We start from the raw sequence: 17598 nt of genomic DNA on the forward strand, positions 1-17598 counted from the left end.
AGGCCAGCCTGGCCAATATGGTGAAACCCAGTCTCTACTAAAAATACAAAAGAATTAGCTGGGCATGGTGGTGCATACCTGTAATCCCAGCTACTCGGGAGGCTGAGGCAGGAGAATCGCTGAACCTGGGAGGTAGAGGTTGCAGTGAGCCAAGATCACACCACTGCACTCCAGCCTGGGCAGCACAGTGAGACTCCGTCTGAGAAAAAAAAAAAAAAAATTTGGGCCGGGTGCAGTGGGTCACCTGAGGTCAGAAGTTCAAGACCAGCCTGGTCAATATGGTGAAACCCCGTCTCTCCTAAAAATACAAAAATTATTTGGCATGGTGGTGCATGCCTGTAGTCCCAGCTACTCGGGAGGCTGAGGTAGGACAATCATTTGAACGTGGGACGCGGAGGTTGCAGTGAGCTGAGATTGTGCCACTGCACTCCAGTCTGGGTGACAGAGCAAGACTCTGACTCAAAAAAAAAAAGAATCAGGGTGCGGTGGCTCACGCCTGTAATCCTAGCACTTTGGGAGGCCGAGGCAGGTGGATCACCTGAGGTCAGGAGTTCAAGACCAACCTGGCCAATATGGTGAAACTCAGTCTCTACTAAAAATACAAAAGAATTAGCTGGGCATGGTGGTGCATGCCTGTAATCCCAGCTGCTTGGGAGCCTGAGGCAGGAGAATTGCTTGAATCCGGGAGGCGTAGGTTGCAGTGAGCCGAGATCTTGCCACTGCACTCCAGCCTGGGCGACAGAGACTCCGTCTCAAAACAAACAAACAAACAAACAGAATAAGGCAGTTCTCTCTTGGTGAATGTGCAACAATCTCCAAGAGTTAACACTGTTAATGATATAAGCATGAGGTAGTGTGTGGAGGGAGTTACTGTTTGCATGTGTGGGGGTGAAGGAGATACATACAATAAGATTGTGTCAGAATCTCTGTTACACTGTAACAGTGATTGCCATTAGGGAGGGGAACTGCAGATCGGGGAAACAGTAGGAGGGAGACTTGTTGCATATGTCCTTATGCACTGATTGAACTTTTTTTCTGTGCCTGTATTTTTTTTTTTTCTTTTTCTTTTTCTTCGAGATGGAGTATTGCTCTGTCACCCAGGCTGGAGTGCAGTGATGTGATGTCAGCTCACTGCAAACTCCGCCTCCCGGGTTCAAGCAATTCTCCTGCCTCAGCCTCCTGAGTAGCTGAGATTACAGGCATGTGCCACCACGTCTGGCTAATTTTTGTACTTTTTTTTTTTTTTTAGAGATGGGGTTTCCCTATGTTGCCCAGGCTGGTCAAATGCTACTCGTTTGAGCAGACTTCTTTGTATTACAGTTTGGAGTGGTTATGTTTTAACTCTCAAGCCAAGCTGAAAGTTTTAAGGGTGTGAAACTTGTCTGTAAATTTTCTGAAGAAGCAAGCACCGTGCCCTTCTGAGGCAGGAGAGGAGCTACGGCTTTCTCAGACCACACCAAGAGTCTGTTGTAGAAAGGCACTATGCACATTTCCAAAGAAGGGGCGCTCTGAGAGAGGACAGCAGAGAATAGTGGATAGATGTTGGTCCCTGGCTCTGACTGACATGTGAAAATCTCAGCCTATCAGCTGGGCCACCAGCTATTGCCCCTCTCTGCACCTCAGTTTACTTTGCTCATCTGTTAAACAGTGATAAGTGTGCCTGTCCTACCCTGTTGCAACGATCTGTCAAAAAACAAGCCAAGACCGGGTGCCGTGGCTCACGCCTGTAATCTTAGCACTTTGGGAAGCTGAGGCAGGCAGATCACTTGAGGCCAGGAGTTCAAGACCAGCCTGGCCAACATGGTAAAACTGTGTCTCTACTAAAAATACAAAAATTAGCTGGGCATGGTGGCCTGCACCTGTAATTCCAGCTACTCTGGAGGCTGAGGCAGGAGAATCACTTGAACCTGGGAGGTGGAGGTTGCAGTGAGCCGAGATCTCACCACTGCACTCCAGCCTGGGCGACAGAAAACAAAAAAGACCTGAAGCCAAGGTTGTATCTGTTTACTAAAACAATGCATGTGAAATGTTTAGTCCATGTAGTTACCATTTCTTTTTCTTTGGGTGGGGGAGGGGTGTTGTTTGCTTTTTGTTGTTGTGTTTTTGTGTTTTGTTGGTTTCATTTGTTTTTGAGACAAGGTCTCGCTACTGGACTCAAGCGATTCTCCCACCTCAGTCTCCCAAAGTGCTGGGATTACAGGTGTGAACCACCAGGCTCAGCTTATGATAACTATTTCGAGTCAGCATTTGACAATTTGAAGAAAACTTTTTTTTTTTTTTGAGACGGAGTCTTGCTCTGTTGCCCAGGCTGGAGTGCAGTGGCATGATCTTGGCTCACTGCAACCTCTGCCTCCCGGGTTCATGGGATTCTCCTGCCTCAGCCTCCAAAGTAGCTGGGATTACAGGTGTGCGCCACCATGCCTGGCTAATTTTTGTATTTTTAGTAGAGATGGGGTTTCGCCATGTTGGCCAGGCTGGTCTCGAACTCCTGACCTCGTAATCACGCCTGTAATCCCAGCACTTTGGGAAGCCAAGGCGGGTGGATCACGAGGTCAGGAGATCGAGACCATCCTGGCTAACACGGTGAAACCCTGTCTCTACTAAAAATGTAAAAAATGAGCCGGGCATGGTGGCGGGCGCCTGTAGTCCCAGCTACTCAGGAGGCTGAGGCAGGAGAATGGCGTGAACCCAGGAGGTGGAGCTTGCCGTGAGCCGAGATCACGCCACTGCACTCCAGCCTGGGCTACAGAGCGAGACTCCGTCTCAAAAAAAAAAGAAAAGAAAATGCAAGTGGACTGGCCAAAGGAGAAAAGGGAATTCATTAGTGTGGTGGGCACTCCTGGTCAGCATTTGTTCTTCTTGCAACTCCGGGAGTGAGCCCTGATTTGACTATGCCAATTATCATAATTCCCCACATCACCCTCCCGTGATCCAAGCTCTTCCATTCAGAGCAAGCCTAGGATTTTAGTTTGCTGAGCTGGGAGAAAGAGATGCTCTCTCTTCCTTCCTTCCTTCCTCTCTCTCTCTCTCTTTCTTTCTCTCTCTCTCTCTCTTTCTCTCTCTCTCTTTCTCTCTTTCTTTCTGTCTTGCTCTGTCATCCAGGCTGGAGTGCAGTGGCGTGATCTCGGCTTACTGCAACCTCCGCCTCCCGGGTTCAAGCGATTCTTTTGCCTCAGTCTCCCGAGTAGCTGGGACTACAGGCGCATGTCACTACGCCCAGCTAATTTTTGTATTTTTAGTAGAGATGGGGTTTCACCATATTGGCCAGGCTGGTCTCGAACTCCTGACCTCATGATCTGCCCACCTCGGCTTCCCAAAGTGCTGGGATTACAGGCGTGAACCACTGCACCCAGCCTGCTCTCTGTTTTCCATGGCGTGGCCACAGATCTGAGACATGGATGTGCCACAGCCAATTTGCAGCTAGTCAAGACACCAGCCAAGGAAAATGGCCACATGTCCAAGAGGCATATGTCAAAGAATGGAGCCAGAGCCTTGATCACACTGCACTTGAACCCTAGCTCTGGAAATTTTGGTTAAATGAGTCAATTGATTTCAATTATCATTTAAGCCAGTTTGAGTGGGGTTTTTCTCTTTCTTTCTTTTTTTTTTTTTGAGGTAGGGTCTTGCTCTGTTGTCCAGGCTGGAATACAGTGGCACAGTCATGGCTCATTGCAGCCTCAACCTGCTAGGCTTAAGGGATCCTCCTGCCTCAGCCTCCCAAGTAGCTGGGACTACAGGTGAGCACCACCATGTCCAACTAAATAAAAAAAATTTTTTTTTTTTTTAGAGACAAGGTCCCACTATGTTGCCCAGGCTAGCCTCTTACTCCTAAACTTAAGTGATCCTCCCATGTGGAGCACCAGTAGGATTATAGGTGTGAGCCACCTCACCTGGCCTGGGTTGGGTTTTCTTTTTTCTTTTTTTTTTTGAGAAGGAGTCTCACTCTGTTGCTGGAGTGCAGTGGTGCAATCTGGGCTCACTACAACCTCTGACTCCCTGGTTCAAGCAATTCTCCTGCCTCAGCATCCCGAGTAGCTGGGATTACAGGCACGCGCCAACATGCCCAACTAATTTTTTGTATTTTTAGTAGAGACAGGGTTTCACCATTTTGGCCAGGATGGTCTCGATCTCCTGACATCCTGATTGGCCTGCCTTGGTCTCCCAAAGTGCTGGGATTACAGGCGTGAGCCACTGCTCCTGGCCTGAGTTGGGTTTTCTATCACAATAGTTCCAACAAATGTATTGGCTTGTGTGCTGCAAAGTCTATGATTAAAGCTTCAGGCATGGCTGGTTGGCTGGTTCAAGGTGCTTAATATCAGCAGGAATCTATCTTTTCTCTCATCTCTGTTCCCATCTGTGTTGGCTTCATTCTTAGGCTGGCTCTCCATTATGGAGCTACTCCAGGCTTATGTCCCACTAGCTCAGTAGCCTGATAGGAAGAGAAGCTTCTTTTTTTCTTTTTTTTGAGACGGAATTTCACTCTTGTTGCCCAGGCTGGAGTGCAATGGCACAATCTTGGCTCACTGCAACCTCTGCCTCCCGGGTTTGAGTGATTCTCCTGCCTCAGCCTCCCAACCAAGTAGCTGGGATTACATGTGCCACCATGCCTGGCTAATTTTTTTTTTTTTTGAGACGGAGTCTTGCTCTGTTGCCCAGGCTGGAGTGCAGTGGCGCAATCTCGGCTCACTGCAAACTCCGCCTCCTGGGTTCACGCCATTCTCCTGCCTCAGCCTTCCGAGTAGCTGGGACTACAGGCGCCCGCCACCAGGCCGGCTACTTTTTGTATTTTTAGTGGAGACGGGGTTTCACCGTGTTAGCCAGGATGGTCTCGATCTCCTGACCTCGTGATCCGCCCATCTTGGCCTCCCAAAGTGCTGGGATTACAGGCATGAGCCATCGCGCCTGGCCAATTTTTTTTTTTTTTTTTTTTTTGAGATGAAGTTTTGCTCTTGTTCCCCAGGCTGGAGTGCAGTGGCATGATTTCGGCTCACTGTAGCCTCCTCCTCCCAGGTTCAAGCGATTCTCCTGTCTAAGCCTCCTGAGTAGCTGGGATTACAGGTGCATGCCACCACACCCAGCTAATTTTGTATTTTTAGTAAAGACAGGGTTTCACCATATTGGCCAGGCTGGTCTCAAACTCCTGACCTCAGGTGATCTGCCCACCTCAGCCTCCCAAAGTGCTGGGATTACAGGCATGAGCCACTGCACCCTGGCCCCTAGAAGCTTCTATTTTCAATGATTTCTGTAGAAGTCCTGGGCTTGGCTTGAGACTCGTTGGTCTGCTATGAGTCAGGTGCCCATTCCTGAACCAATCACTGACCAGAGAGAGAAAGCTTTGATTGACTCAGGCTCAGAGCTGGAAGGGAGAAGGAGTCGCTCCCTTCAGCCTATTCATATTCTTCCCAAGAGTTTAGTTTTAGGCATGGTGGCTCATCCCTATAATCTCAGCACTTTGAGTGGGTGGCTGCGGCAGGGGGATCAACTCCAGGAGTTTGAGACCAGCCTGGGCAACATTATGTGACCCTGTCTCTACAAAAAAATTAGAAAAAATAGCCAGGTGTGGTGTAGTCCCAGCTACTTGGGAGGCTGAGGTAGGAGGATTGTTTGAGCCTAGGAGATTGAGGATGCAGTGAACCATGATTGTGCCACTGCACTCTAGCCTGGTTGACAGAACAAGACCCTGTCACACACACACACACAAAAGGCTGGGCATGGTGGCTCACTCCTGTAATCCCAGCACTTTGGGAGGCCAAGGTGGACAGATCACCTGAGTTCAGGTGTTCAAGACCAGCCTGGCCAACATGGTGAAACCCTGTCTCTATTTAAAAAAATAGAAGGGCCAGGTGCAGTGGCTCATGCCTGTAATCCCATCACTTTGGGAGGCCAAGGCAGGCGGATCATCTGAGGTCAGGAGTTCGAGACCAGGCTGACCAACATGGTAAAAAAATACCAAAATTAGCTGGGCATGGTGGCACATGCCTGTAATCCCAGCTACTCAGGAGAATCGCTTGAACCTGGGAGGCGGAGGGTGCAATGAGCCGAGACTGCACCACTGCACTCCAGCCTGGGCGACAGAGTGAGACTCCATCTCAAATAAATAAATAAATAAATAAATAAATTTAAAAATACAAAAGTTAGCCAGGTGTGGTGGCACATGTCTGTAATTCCAGCTACTTGGGAGGCTGAGGTAGGAAAATTGCTTGAACCTGGGAGGCGGAGGCTGTGGTGAGCTCCGCGCCACTGCACTCCAGCCTGGGCAACAAGAACGAAACTTCGTCTAAAAAAAAAAACAAAAAACTTTAGCTTTGGAGTTTAGGCTTGGGTTTTCCAGGGTTACTACTTTTTAGCTGTGTTATCTTAGGCAAATAATGGAAGCTTTCTGAACCTCATCTGTAAAATGAGGATAACGGTAGTCTCAACCTCTTAGGGTTTTTATGAGGAGGAAATGAGGTACTCCATGCAAAACATTTGCACAATGCTCACTACTTTGTTGTCATTGTTATTATTACTATTTCCTTCCTCCAGCAGCTGCACTTCCAGGATGTTGGCACAGGCCCTTCCTTCCCCATGAGCTAGAAGGAAACTTCCTCCTGTGAGAGCTGTCATAGCCCTTTCTCTTGATTGTCTATGTGGCATTTGGTTTCTGCTCATGTTCATGCTGCCCAAACTCATAACTTCTCTGTCCTTCTAGACTTCCAACCCCTAGAAGGGAAAGGATGGCTCCATTCCTTTCAATGTCCTTAATAAGAGAACTGCCATCAACACCCATCCAGTGCATTTACAGTTTCCAAAGCATCTCCTCCTCTGCCTTTTCACCTGAGCCAGAATGCAATCCTAGGGGGTGGGAGGAGTTATTATTCCCACTTCACAGATGGAGAAACTGAGGTCCAGGGAGGGGCAGTGACGTCATGGTCAAGCAGCAAGTCGGTGGACAAGAAATTAGGTGTTTCTGGATTGCCAACACAAGTTTCTTTTTGTGGGACAAATAGTTTTGAATATAGAGTTCAAGCCTTTGGTGAAGATCCCGGGGAGCCTGTTCTGCACCTGTGCTAAGTGATTCTTTTCATTCAGCATGCAGTCTGTCCCTGTCTGCTGCCTGCCAGTCTTTCCCCCAAAGTCCCTTCCTGCTTGAAACCCTCCTTCCCTAACCCCAGAGACACCCCTGTCCTGCACTGCCAGCTCTTTCTTCTGAAATACACCTCTCCAACCAGCCCCCATCAGTCTGCCCCATTATCCACCTGGAACCAACCTCCAGACCTCTGCAAGGGCAGATGAGAGTGTCTCCTCCAGCCCTGTTTTCCATGGACTGCTTTGGGCACAGATGAAATTGTTCAGCGTATCCTGCAAGTTCCTCTGCAAGACTGCTTATGTGCTCTAGACTCATAGAACCTGGAATTGAATCCTAGCCCTGCCACATGCTGCCTCAGTTTCCACATCTAAAATAGGAATAGGGCTGCTGACATCAAAGGATCATCATGAGGATGAATTGAGAGAGGAATGCTAGGGGGCTGATACGCTTCAAGGAGGGGGTCCAGGAAAGAGAAATGACTTCGAGGAATGCAAGAATGTCCCCTCTGACCTTGCACGTCGGTGGTGGTCTTCCGGCCTCAGGACACCCTCCCCCACTTCCCAAGCCTGGCCTAATCTAGTATTCTCCAACTCACTTCCTGTCCTGTAGGTTAGCTCATCATCTCATTATCTGTATCCAGTTCTCTTTCCAGGCTTGCATATTATCTGTGCGGCTACACACACTTGCTAGGTGGGTGGTGAAGGGAGTATTAGGCTCTGCATACGGAAAAGTGGGCCTGGGTGGCCAAGCCCCAGCATCTTTCCAAACCTCAATTTCTTGTCTGTAAAATGTGAACAGCAAGAATGTGCACCTTGCTGGGCACGGTGGCTCACGCCTGTAATCTCAACACTTTGGGAGGCCGAGGCGGGAGTATCACGAGGTCAGGAGTTCGAGACCAGCCTGGCCAACATGGTGAAACCCTGTCTGTACTAAAAATATAAAAATTAGCTGGGTGTGGTGGTGGGTGCCTGTAATCCCAGCTACGCGGGAGGCTGAGGCAGGAGAATCACTTGAACCTGGGAGGTGGAGGTTGCAGTGAGCTGAGATTGTGCCACTGCATTCCAGCCCGGGCAATAGAGTGAGACTCCGTCTCAAAACAAATAAATAAAAAAAGAATGTGCACTTGTGGAATTGTGGTAAGGTTTTAGGCCAGCACTGGTCAGCATGGTAGCATCTAGCCACATGTGGCTATTTACATTTAAATTAATAAAAGTTTAATGAAGTTTAAAAAATTCAGCCCCTCAGTCTCACTAGCCACATTTCAAGTGCTCGCTGGCCTCCTGTGACTCGTAGCTATCCTACAGACAGCACGCAGAAAAAACATTTCCATCGTGGAGGGAAATTCTGCTGAACAGTGCTGATTTAGAAGCATCACGCCTGTGCTGTGCATCAGCTATGTGTTATAACTCATCTGACATTGTAAACTCAGGGCAGAAGCATGATTGCAGTGTAAAGTTCTGCTTTCCTTGGAGATGGGGTAAAGAGGTGAGGCTCACAAGGAATGTTGGACTGGTTGAAGGCATTCTCTTGGATGAGGGTGGACCAAGTTCAAAACGGGGAGCTCCGACTTCTGCTGCAAGGCAGGCACATAGGGCATAATTCCCTCTGCTGGTGGAGAAGGGACACCAAGCAGTGGGAAGGGTGGTTAACTGGAGAGTGTTTCTGGCATCTAGAACTACCAGTGTTTGATTTTTCAAAGGAAAAGTGGCCATGTGGTTTTGCAAACGTGTTACAAACTCTCTCCACTTTTATTGTATTTATTGTATCACTAGCTAGACAAATAAAAAAGAGAGAGAAGATACAAGTAAACATAATCAGAAAGGGCAAAGAGGACATTACCACCGACCCCATAGAAACACAAAAAAGCCCTCAGAGACTATTATGAACACGCCTATGCACACACACTAGAAAACTTACAAGAAATAGATGAATTCCTGGAAAGATACAACCTTTTTTTTTTGCCAGAGAATGGAATTCCAGATCCCGGGTGGTTAGAACCTTAAAGGATACTTTCATTCCCTGGTTCCTGTATAGGGAGGAGGAATCTGAGGCTCAGAGAAGTACAGTGACTTGTTTAAGGTCCCTCAGTGGGTTAGGGCAGAGGAAGACTTCTGGCCACAGCTTCCCTGAAGCCAGGGCTAGGCACAGTGTTGATGTCACCCAGGTAACAGGGATGGTGCCCTCTGCCCACCTAGCAAGGCCTGACTCATGCTCCGCGCCCCTGCTGTGAGAGGTCTCTGCTGACTCCCACCCTGATTGGAGCAGGTTAGTCAGCTTTGAGGTGCAGCCTCCAGTTCTGGCCCCTCCAGTTCCGGGACTCTCATTGGAGGCATTTGGGGCTGTCTCATTTCTGTGCCCAGCACAGGGCTTGGCACAGAGGAGGTGCCTTGTGGGTGCCCGCCAGTCAAGGGTTTCCGTTTTCGTGCCCTTAGGTAACCCCTTGAGTAGCCTAAAGAAGCCTATAGACTTCTCCGAGTCGTTTTTGAGTATATTTTATTGACGTGAAATACACGCACGAAAAAGCGCACAAATCCAAAGTGTACTTCCGCGCATCTTCATAAAGTGAACACACTTGTAGCTTAAGAACCCAACCCTACCAGCGCCCGGCAGGCCCTGGCCCCCTTCCAGTCTCTCCTACTGAACAAGGTTTTTGAGTGAAACCGGCGGGCCGGAACGTGAGTGTCTGCTTGACGGGTCGGGGCCTGCGCGTGCTGCCCGGCCGTGAGTGTGGGGGGCCGTGAGTGTGCACGGGGTGGAGTGGCCTGAAGGGGATCAGAGTGCGCGCGTTCGGGTATTAATTTGGCAGGGTTTGTGTGGCGCTCGGAATTGGGGTTTGTTTGGGGGCTCGGGGGTCGACTGTGGGGCGCTGCGAAAAGGTGGGCCGTCCGCGTGGGGTCCTGGAGCGCAGGAGGCGGAGGGGAAGCCGCGCATGGGCCACAAGGGCGGGGCTCGGGCGGGGCTCTGGCGGGGTCGCAGGGGCGTGGCCTGCGGGAGTGGGGGCGGGGCCTAGGCGGGCTCGGGGGCGGGGCCTGCGGGCGCGCGCACGCGTCCGGCGCGCCCCCTCCCGGCCGCCATGTTGTCTGGTGTGTGGGTGTCAAACGGAGCCAGACGCGGCGGTGGCGGCGGCTCTGCTGGCTCCGGTCGCTCCCGCCTCCCCAGCGCTGCCGGCGGCCGCAGCGGCGCACCCCCGCCGGCCCGGAGGAGCAGAGGTGAGCCAGAGCCCGTGGGGCTCCAAGGCCAGAGCGAGTCCCCCAGGCGAGGACCCTCCCCCTCTCCAGGGCGCGGACGCCCCCAGAGCACAGGCTCCCCTACCTCACCAGCCCCGCCAGGGCATGCGCCCCTGCCGCCCCGCTGGTCGCTACGCCAGGCTCTGGGGCATCACCTTCTTTCCAACCAGGCCCCGCCCCACGGACTGGAGCATGGCCCCTTTCCCATCTGGATCCAGCTTTCCGCTGCAAGGATCTCCCCCCTTACCCGTCCCTATCATCGAGCATCTCCTTTTATGTCCCCAGAGTCCAGGGCGCCCCTTACTCCTACCTCGGATCCTGGAGCCCCGTTCATCTTCGAACAACCCCGCCCCCCTCCCCAGAGCACGTTCCTCCCCTCCCTGGGCCCGGCGCCCCTTCCTCCTGAGCCCAGCCTGGTCTCCCGCCCGCCCCCGTGCAGAGCCCGGTCCGGGCGCTCTCCGGGAATCGCGGGAGGGGTCCTTTTCTCTGTCCCGGATCCCGCCCGTCTCACCTTTCCTGGGGACTGTAGCAGGGCCCCCTTCCGTCCTCGGGGACCGGGCTCCCCACTCCCCAGCCCCCACTCCCACGGAACAGCGGGGACGGGGGCGGAAGAGCCAGGCTCCAGCTGCCTTTTGTTCCGCGTGGGATGGCAGAGACCCACCCCGCCCGGCGGTCCTGCTCGGCTGATCCGGGTGGGTGAATGGGTGCGTGGGGTCTGGCCTCTTCCAGGAGAGATTTCTTCTCTCCCTATGGGGCGGCTCCCCGAGAGCCGAGCGCGTTGGGAGGCTGGCCTTTGCTAGAGGAGTCGGTGCCAACAGGTTTTTGTTTGCGACCTGAAGTTTGCCCAGTGGCTTTGCCTGGGGCAGCTTGAGCTCCTTGTGAATCCCCCCGCAGGAGCTTGTGGAAGGCCATTTCTCCGCCCAAGGACTCCGTCTGAGCGACTCCTTCACAGTTGTGCTGCCCTGGGGACGTATCTAAAATCTGTGCTTTAAGAGCGGAGAGGGCTTAACCATCATTAGGGTTCAGATGAGGGAAACTGAGGCCCAGAACTACAGTAATTTGCCCAAGGTCACGCAGTGATACTGTGTCAGTGCAGAACTGGAAGCTAGGTCTCCAGGCTCTGTTTACCACATTTAATAACTTTTTTATTTTTTAGGGAGATGTTCAGGACCCTATCTTCCCCTTTATTTTTAATATTTATGCAACAAAGTGGGCAGGAAAATATGAGAAGTAATGAGTTATTCCTTTTCACCTCCAGAAAATACCCTGTGAAAGAAGGGATTGGAACAGGGTGTTAAAATGATGGGAAAAGGTGAATTTTAAGAATCCAAGCTTCCTCTCATTATGTAATATAATGAAGATTTGGCAGAAAACGTGTCTCTTGTAGCTCTAGATACAGAATTTTAGGTGCTGACAAAATCTTACGCTGAATCTGGCATAGCAGTGATCGAGTTAGCACTGATAATTAAGTTTTCATCTGTATTTAAATGAACATCAAAAGGGACTACAATTTGCTTCTGAATGGTACTTGTTCGGTGCTTGTTTTTGGGACAAGTGATTGTTTTGGGGAAGCGCACCTAGACTTTTAAATCTTTTATTTATTTATTTTTTTGAGACGGAGTCTCTCACCCAGGCTAGAGTGCAGTGGCACGATCTCGGCTCACCGCAACCTCCGCCTCCTGGGTTCAAGCGATTCTCCTGCCTCAGCCTGCGGAGTAGCTGGGATTACAGGCGCACGCCATCCACCATGCCCGGCTAATCTTTGTAGGCTGGTCTCGAACTCCTGACCTCATGTGATCCGCCCACCTCGGCCTCCCAAAGTGCTGGGATTACAGGCGTGAGCCAACACTCCCGGCCTAAATCTTTTATTTGTCTGTATTTTTACTTTTACATTTTAAAAGCTTATTTATTTCCCTAGTTTTAAAATTGGGCTAGTAATCTTTACCAGTCTCACTGGGCTATTTTGTAAGCAGGGAATGAGATACTGGTTATTAAAGATTTTGGTAAAGTGTAAGTTACTTTAAGGCATGATTCAGGACTGCTTCCCACAAGTCCCTGGACCAGGAGCCAGTTCGGATTGTCTTGTGGGATGTACCAAGTTCCCCTGGTTTACAGAGGCTTTTTGCCTGTCAGAAGCCTGAGCTGGCCAGATGGAGAGCTCTGTGGAAAACTCTTCCAGCAGTGTGTGTTGGGCCAAGCACTCGAGGTGTGAAGAAATGTAAAACTTTCAAGTGATAATATCTAGCATCGTGTATGCAGCCTTGAAAAATGACCCAACCTTTGTAGAAATTCTCTGTTATCACTAACCCTCTTCCATAATGAGCGGAGGATTTCCCAAGAATTGGGATTCTGATAAGAGTCCTGCAAAAGTTGAAAAGTTTGGGGACTTTTTTTTTTTTTTTTTAACTTTAATTAGGAGGAGCGGCAACTTTCAGTTGTGAACTGAAGTACTAAGAGATTTTTATGCATGGAATTGTCCTTGTCATACTTTTGGAAAGTGCATTAAAATTTTCTAAGTTCTCTGGCAGTTCTCACTGTTCCCCATAACCTTTCTCTCTGGCTTATAGCGTGTGAAGGACCACGATTGTTGTCATTTTATGGCGTGTATACCTGGTGACCCTGACCTTGGAGAAGTCAAAGGGCTTGGATTTGGGGAATTTTTTTTTTTTTTTGAGACGGAGTCTCACGTTGTTACCCAGGCTGGAGTGCAGTGGCGCAATCTTGGCTCACTGCAAACCTCTGCCTCCTGGGTTCAAGCGATTCTCCTGCCTAACCTCCCGAGTAGCTGGGACTACAGACGTGTGCCACCATGCCCAGCTAATTTTTGTATTTTTAGTAGAGATAGGGTTTTGCCATGCTGGCCAGGCTGATCTCGAACTCCTGACTTCAAGTGATCCACCTATCTTGGCCTCCCAAAGTGCTGGGATTACAGGCGTGAGCCACCATGGCCAGCCTTGGATTCGGGGAAGTTGAGGCTGGAAAAGATGTGAGGAATTATGTAGTTTGTATCCCTTTTTTGTCTGCTGGACTTTTAACTTATGTATTCGGTGTAAACAGACCTCTTCTGTCAATACTTTGCCGGCTAGCTCGCCCGATGTTTGGCCCGTTTTTCTCCGCTATCCTGCCTTCACCACCCCACACAGTTTGCTGGTGCACTTACGACATTGTCCGTGTGTCTGGGGCTCTTGTGACACTGTGACGTCTTTGAGGCCAGTGGTCAGCCTGTCTTTACTTCTCCAGTACCAGGTTCAGTCTCTGATAGATGGTAGGTGCTCAGTAAAGGTCTGTCACCAGTATTCCTCGAGGCAGGGGAGCACATTTTTATGGCTCCATTACTGCAGCCTCTACTGTTCTGTTGCACTGTTGCTGAAATCACTACTGTTGGTCCAGCAATTGTGTGTCAGTTGCATAGGTTTATCCACCTCATCTGCAGGTGAGGAGACTGAGGCCTAGGGAGCTTAAGTTACATGCTCGAGGTCGCACAGCCAGTAAGTGATTTGAACAGATCTGTTGGACTCCAAAATATTATTATACCTGTTACCTACTTCGAGGACCAAGTCTCGTGGGGATGAAGAGACACACTGCAAGTTAACAGTGGACTGAGGGAGGTGGGGTGATATGATTAAGGTGGTTGAGGATGGGAAGAGCGCATTTGTTTTTTGTCAGATGCATTGTGAAATGAATGTTTAAGTCCATCTGTTGAGTTTTTGAAAATTGACAAACTTGCTGGGCGTGGTGGCTCATGCCTGTAATTCCAGCACTTTGGGAGGCCAAGGCGGCTGGATCACCCTGAGGTCAAGGGATTGAGACCATTCTGGCCAACATGGTGAAACCCCATCTCTACTAAAAATACAAAAATTAGCTGGGCGTGGTGGCGCACACCTGTAGTCCCAGCTACTCGGGAGGCTGAGGCAGGAGAATCACTTGAACCTGGGAGACAGAGGTTGCAGTGAGCCGAGATCGCGCCACTGCACTCCAGCTTGGTGACAGAGCAAGACTCCGTCTCAAAAAAAAAAAATTGACAAACTTTTTCTGATAAGTTCGTCAATGGAATTTTATTGCATAACTAGTTCATTCAAGTTAACTAAAAATAGAAACTTAGAAAAACAAATACAGTGAAATAAATACATGTTGAAAGCCATTTCAGCAGCCTTTTTTTTAAACCACCGTAATTTCACATCAATATTTAACATAGGGATTACCACCAATTTGTGAGTAGAAAAACTGAGGCCCAGAGAGGTTAAGTAAGCTGTGAGGAACTGGCACAGCCAGGATTCAAAGTGAATCTGTGTAATTCCCAGGCCTGGGGCCCTTCTGCTCCACCGGCCTCTGTGGAAGGCCCCAGAAAATGATAGGTATTCATTTAAATAATAGGATAAATTTGTTGTCTGAAAAATCACCACCAAGTTTATTTAGAAGGTTGGGAATTGCGAATAACGAGATTTCTTCTGGCTCTTTCCTAACCTTAGAACCTTTGAAAACACTGTGGTTTGAATGTCAATAATTAATGGATCATTTTAGCTGAGAGACACTAGATTTGGTGTTTGATTTGAAAAAAAAAAAAAAGCCTAGGCCAGCCACGGTGGCTCATGCCTGTAATCCCAGCATTTTGGGAGGCTGAGGTGGGCGGATCACTTGAGGCCTAGAGTTTTTGAGACCAGCTTGGCCAGTGTGGCAAAACCCCGTCTCGACCAAAAAAATACAAAAATTAGCTGGGCATTGTGGCATGCACCTGTAGTCCCAGCTACTCAGGAGGCTGAGGCAGGAAAATCACTTGAACCTGGGAAGGGGAGGTTGCAGTGAGCTTCCAGCCTGGGTGACAGAGCAAGACTCTGTCTCAAAAAACAAAAACAAAAAACCTGCCTTCTTTTGAACCAGATCCGCAACATTGTTAAAATGCTGCCTATCCATGCATTGGATTCTTTCTGTGACTCATTCCCCTAGTACCTTAGGTGCTGGAGCCTGCTTTGTTCCTGGGCATAGAAAGTCCTTTTCCTGGTTCTGTTTCCTGTTGGTCCTGGTCTAGGCAGAGTGTGCTTCACTTTCAAGCCCTCTAGAGACAGAACAGGTAACTTAATTCTCTTTCCGTTCAAAGCAATACAAGGAATTGGACATGCAAAGGGCTGTAAATAAAGGGACTCCCCATCTTCTCTTCATGGTAACCCTGCTGATACATAGAACAGGGAAAAGTAGGCTCATCCTGGGGGATGGCTGATCGTTTAGGGCTAATGCATGATGTGGATTTAAAAGCATTTATAATTAATCACTTCTGAGTGCAGGCTTCATTTTTCCTCTTGGTCCCACCCCTCTTAGGTAGTTGCACGTTGCAGCAGCTCGATAGCTGAGAACACCAAGTGGTACAGTTAATTTGGCTTCAAAGGCCATGTGGCAGATAGCTTTGGAATGAGGTGTGGGTACTAATGGGCCTCCTGGCTGGGTGGCTTTGGGCACTTTAATCACTGAGCTTTGGTTTCCTCATCTCTAAAGGTGGGCTCATAATCACTACTTCATGGAATAGACTAACCTTGTTTCTCAAACTCCTGTGTGCAGCAGAAGCACCCAGAGGGCTTGCTGAACACGTGGCCGGGGCTCTACCCCATTGTTTCTCATTAGGGAGGGGAGGCCTGAGAATGTGTCTTTTTTTTTTAAGACAGAGTCTTGTTCTGTTGCCCAGGCTGGAGTGCAGTGGCGTGATCTTGGTTCATTGCACTCCACCTCCCATGTTAAAGCGATTTTTCTGCCTCAGCTTCCTGAGTAGCTGGGATTACAGGCGCGTGCTACCATGCCCGGCTAATTTTTTTTTTTTTTTTTGAGACGGAGTCTTGCTGTCTCCCAACCTGGAGTGCAGTGGCGCAGTCTCGGCTCACTGCAAGCTCCGCTTCCCGGGTTCACGCCATTCTCCTGCCTCAGCCTCCCGAGTAGCTGGGACTACAGATGCCTGCCACCACGCCCGGCTAATTTTTTTGTATTTTTAGTAGAGACGGGGTTTCACCGTGTTAGCCAGGATGGTCTGGATCTCCTGACCTTGTGATCCACCCACCTCAGCCTCCCAAAGTGCTGGGATTACAGGCGTGAGCCGCTGCGCCCGGCTATGCCCGGCTAATTTTTTGTATTTTTAGTAGAGATGGGGTTTTACCATGTTGGCCAGACTGGTCTCAAACTCCTGACCTCAAGTGATCCACTTGTCTTGGCCTCCCAAAGCGCTGGGATTACAGGTGTGAGCCACCGTGGCTGGCAGAGAATGTGTATTTTTAGCCAGCTTCCAAGTGCTGTTGATGCTGCCGGTCTAGGGACCAAATTTGGGAACCTTGGCCCAGAGGACTGCATGAGAAGGTGTGTAAGATGTCTAGCACCTGCTGGCTGTGCAGTAGAAACTCAAAAATGACACTGAAATGTTTCTAAATATTGGTCTGAAGATGATGGATGGCGTGACATTTGGAAAGGAAATGTGGGTTCTCAAAGAGCGTTTTCACTTCATTCTTTTGTGATTGTAAGTTAGACTGTGGTCACAGGGATTATCACTATTGGGTTAATTGAGATGCTTTCCTTAATGAAGGGGACAGAAGATGTCATTGTCCTTCAAAAAGGCTGTAAATCTTGGAATCTGTTGAAAAGGCATGTTCATCATTCTCACACATCATGTAAGAAGTTTGCTGTCTAGGCCTTTTAGAATTGTAACTTGGGGGCTGGGTGCGGTGGCTCATGCTTGTAATCCCAGCACTTTGGGAGGCTGAGGCTGGTGGATCACTTGAGGCCAGGAGTTGGAGACCAGCATGGCCAACATGGTGAAACCCCATTTCTACTAAAAATACAAAAATGAGCCAGGTGTGGTGGCGTGGGCCTATAGTCCCAACTACTCGAGAGGCTGAGGCACGAGAATTGCTTGAACCTGGGAGGTGGAGGTTGCAGTGAGCTGAGATTGTGCCACTACACTCCAGCCTGTGTGAGGGAGTGTGACTCTTCTCAAAAAAAAAAAAAAGAATTGTAACTTGGAAAGGTTGAGGGAGTAGTGTTGTTGGGTCCTCGATTCCCACGGGGCCACTTGGCATGGACCACTGGTGTTAATGGAAGTTGCTTCTCCTCCCTGCAGCAATTCAGATTTAATATTCTTTCATGTTTACAGTTCGAATTTTTTTCTTCAGTGGTAATTATCAACTTGTCCATCAAAACTGAATGTGCAGGGAGGTGTGTGTGAGCCCTGATGGTTTTTGAATATTTCCTGTGTGCCAGGCCTTATATTACTAATTTTATGCACTCTGTTTAATTTTCATGGTGGTCCTGCAAGCCCTATCACCATTTCTC

At 49.4% G+C, this 17598-nt stretch overlaps 1 protein-coding gene across 2 annotated transcripts in view; it reads left to right on the forward strand.

The window, feature by feature from the left end:
- Nucleotides 1–10112: 10112 nt before the first annotated feature.
- EPN2 (epsin 2) overlaps nucleotides 10113–17598 on the forward strand; it is a 99447-nt gene continuing 91961 nt past the window's right edge. Inside the window, exon 1 of one of the 2 annotated variants that reach the window (XM_024241482.3) lies at nucleotides 10113–10278. In XM_024241482.3, the coding sequence (XP_024097250.1) occupies nucleotides 10143–10278 (136 nt within the window). In that variant the 5' untranslated portion in view covers nucleotides 10113–10142. The remainder of the gene's footprint in view (nucleotides 10279–17598) is intronic. The other variant, XM_054535118.2, reaches the window with a different exon arrangement.

Source organism: Pongo abelii, chromosome 19, assembly GCF_028885655.2.
Source record: "Pongo abelii isolate AG06213 chromosome 19, NHGRI_mPonAbe1-v2.0_pri, whole genome shotgun sequence".
Taxonomy (NCBI): Eukaryota; Metazoa; Chordata; class Mammalia; order Primates; family Hominidae; genus Pongo; species Pongo abelii.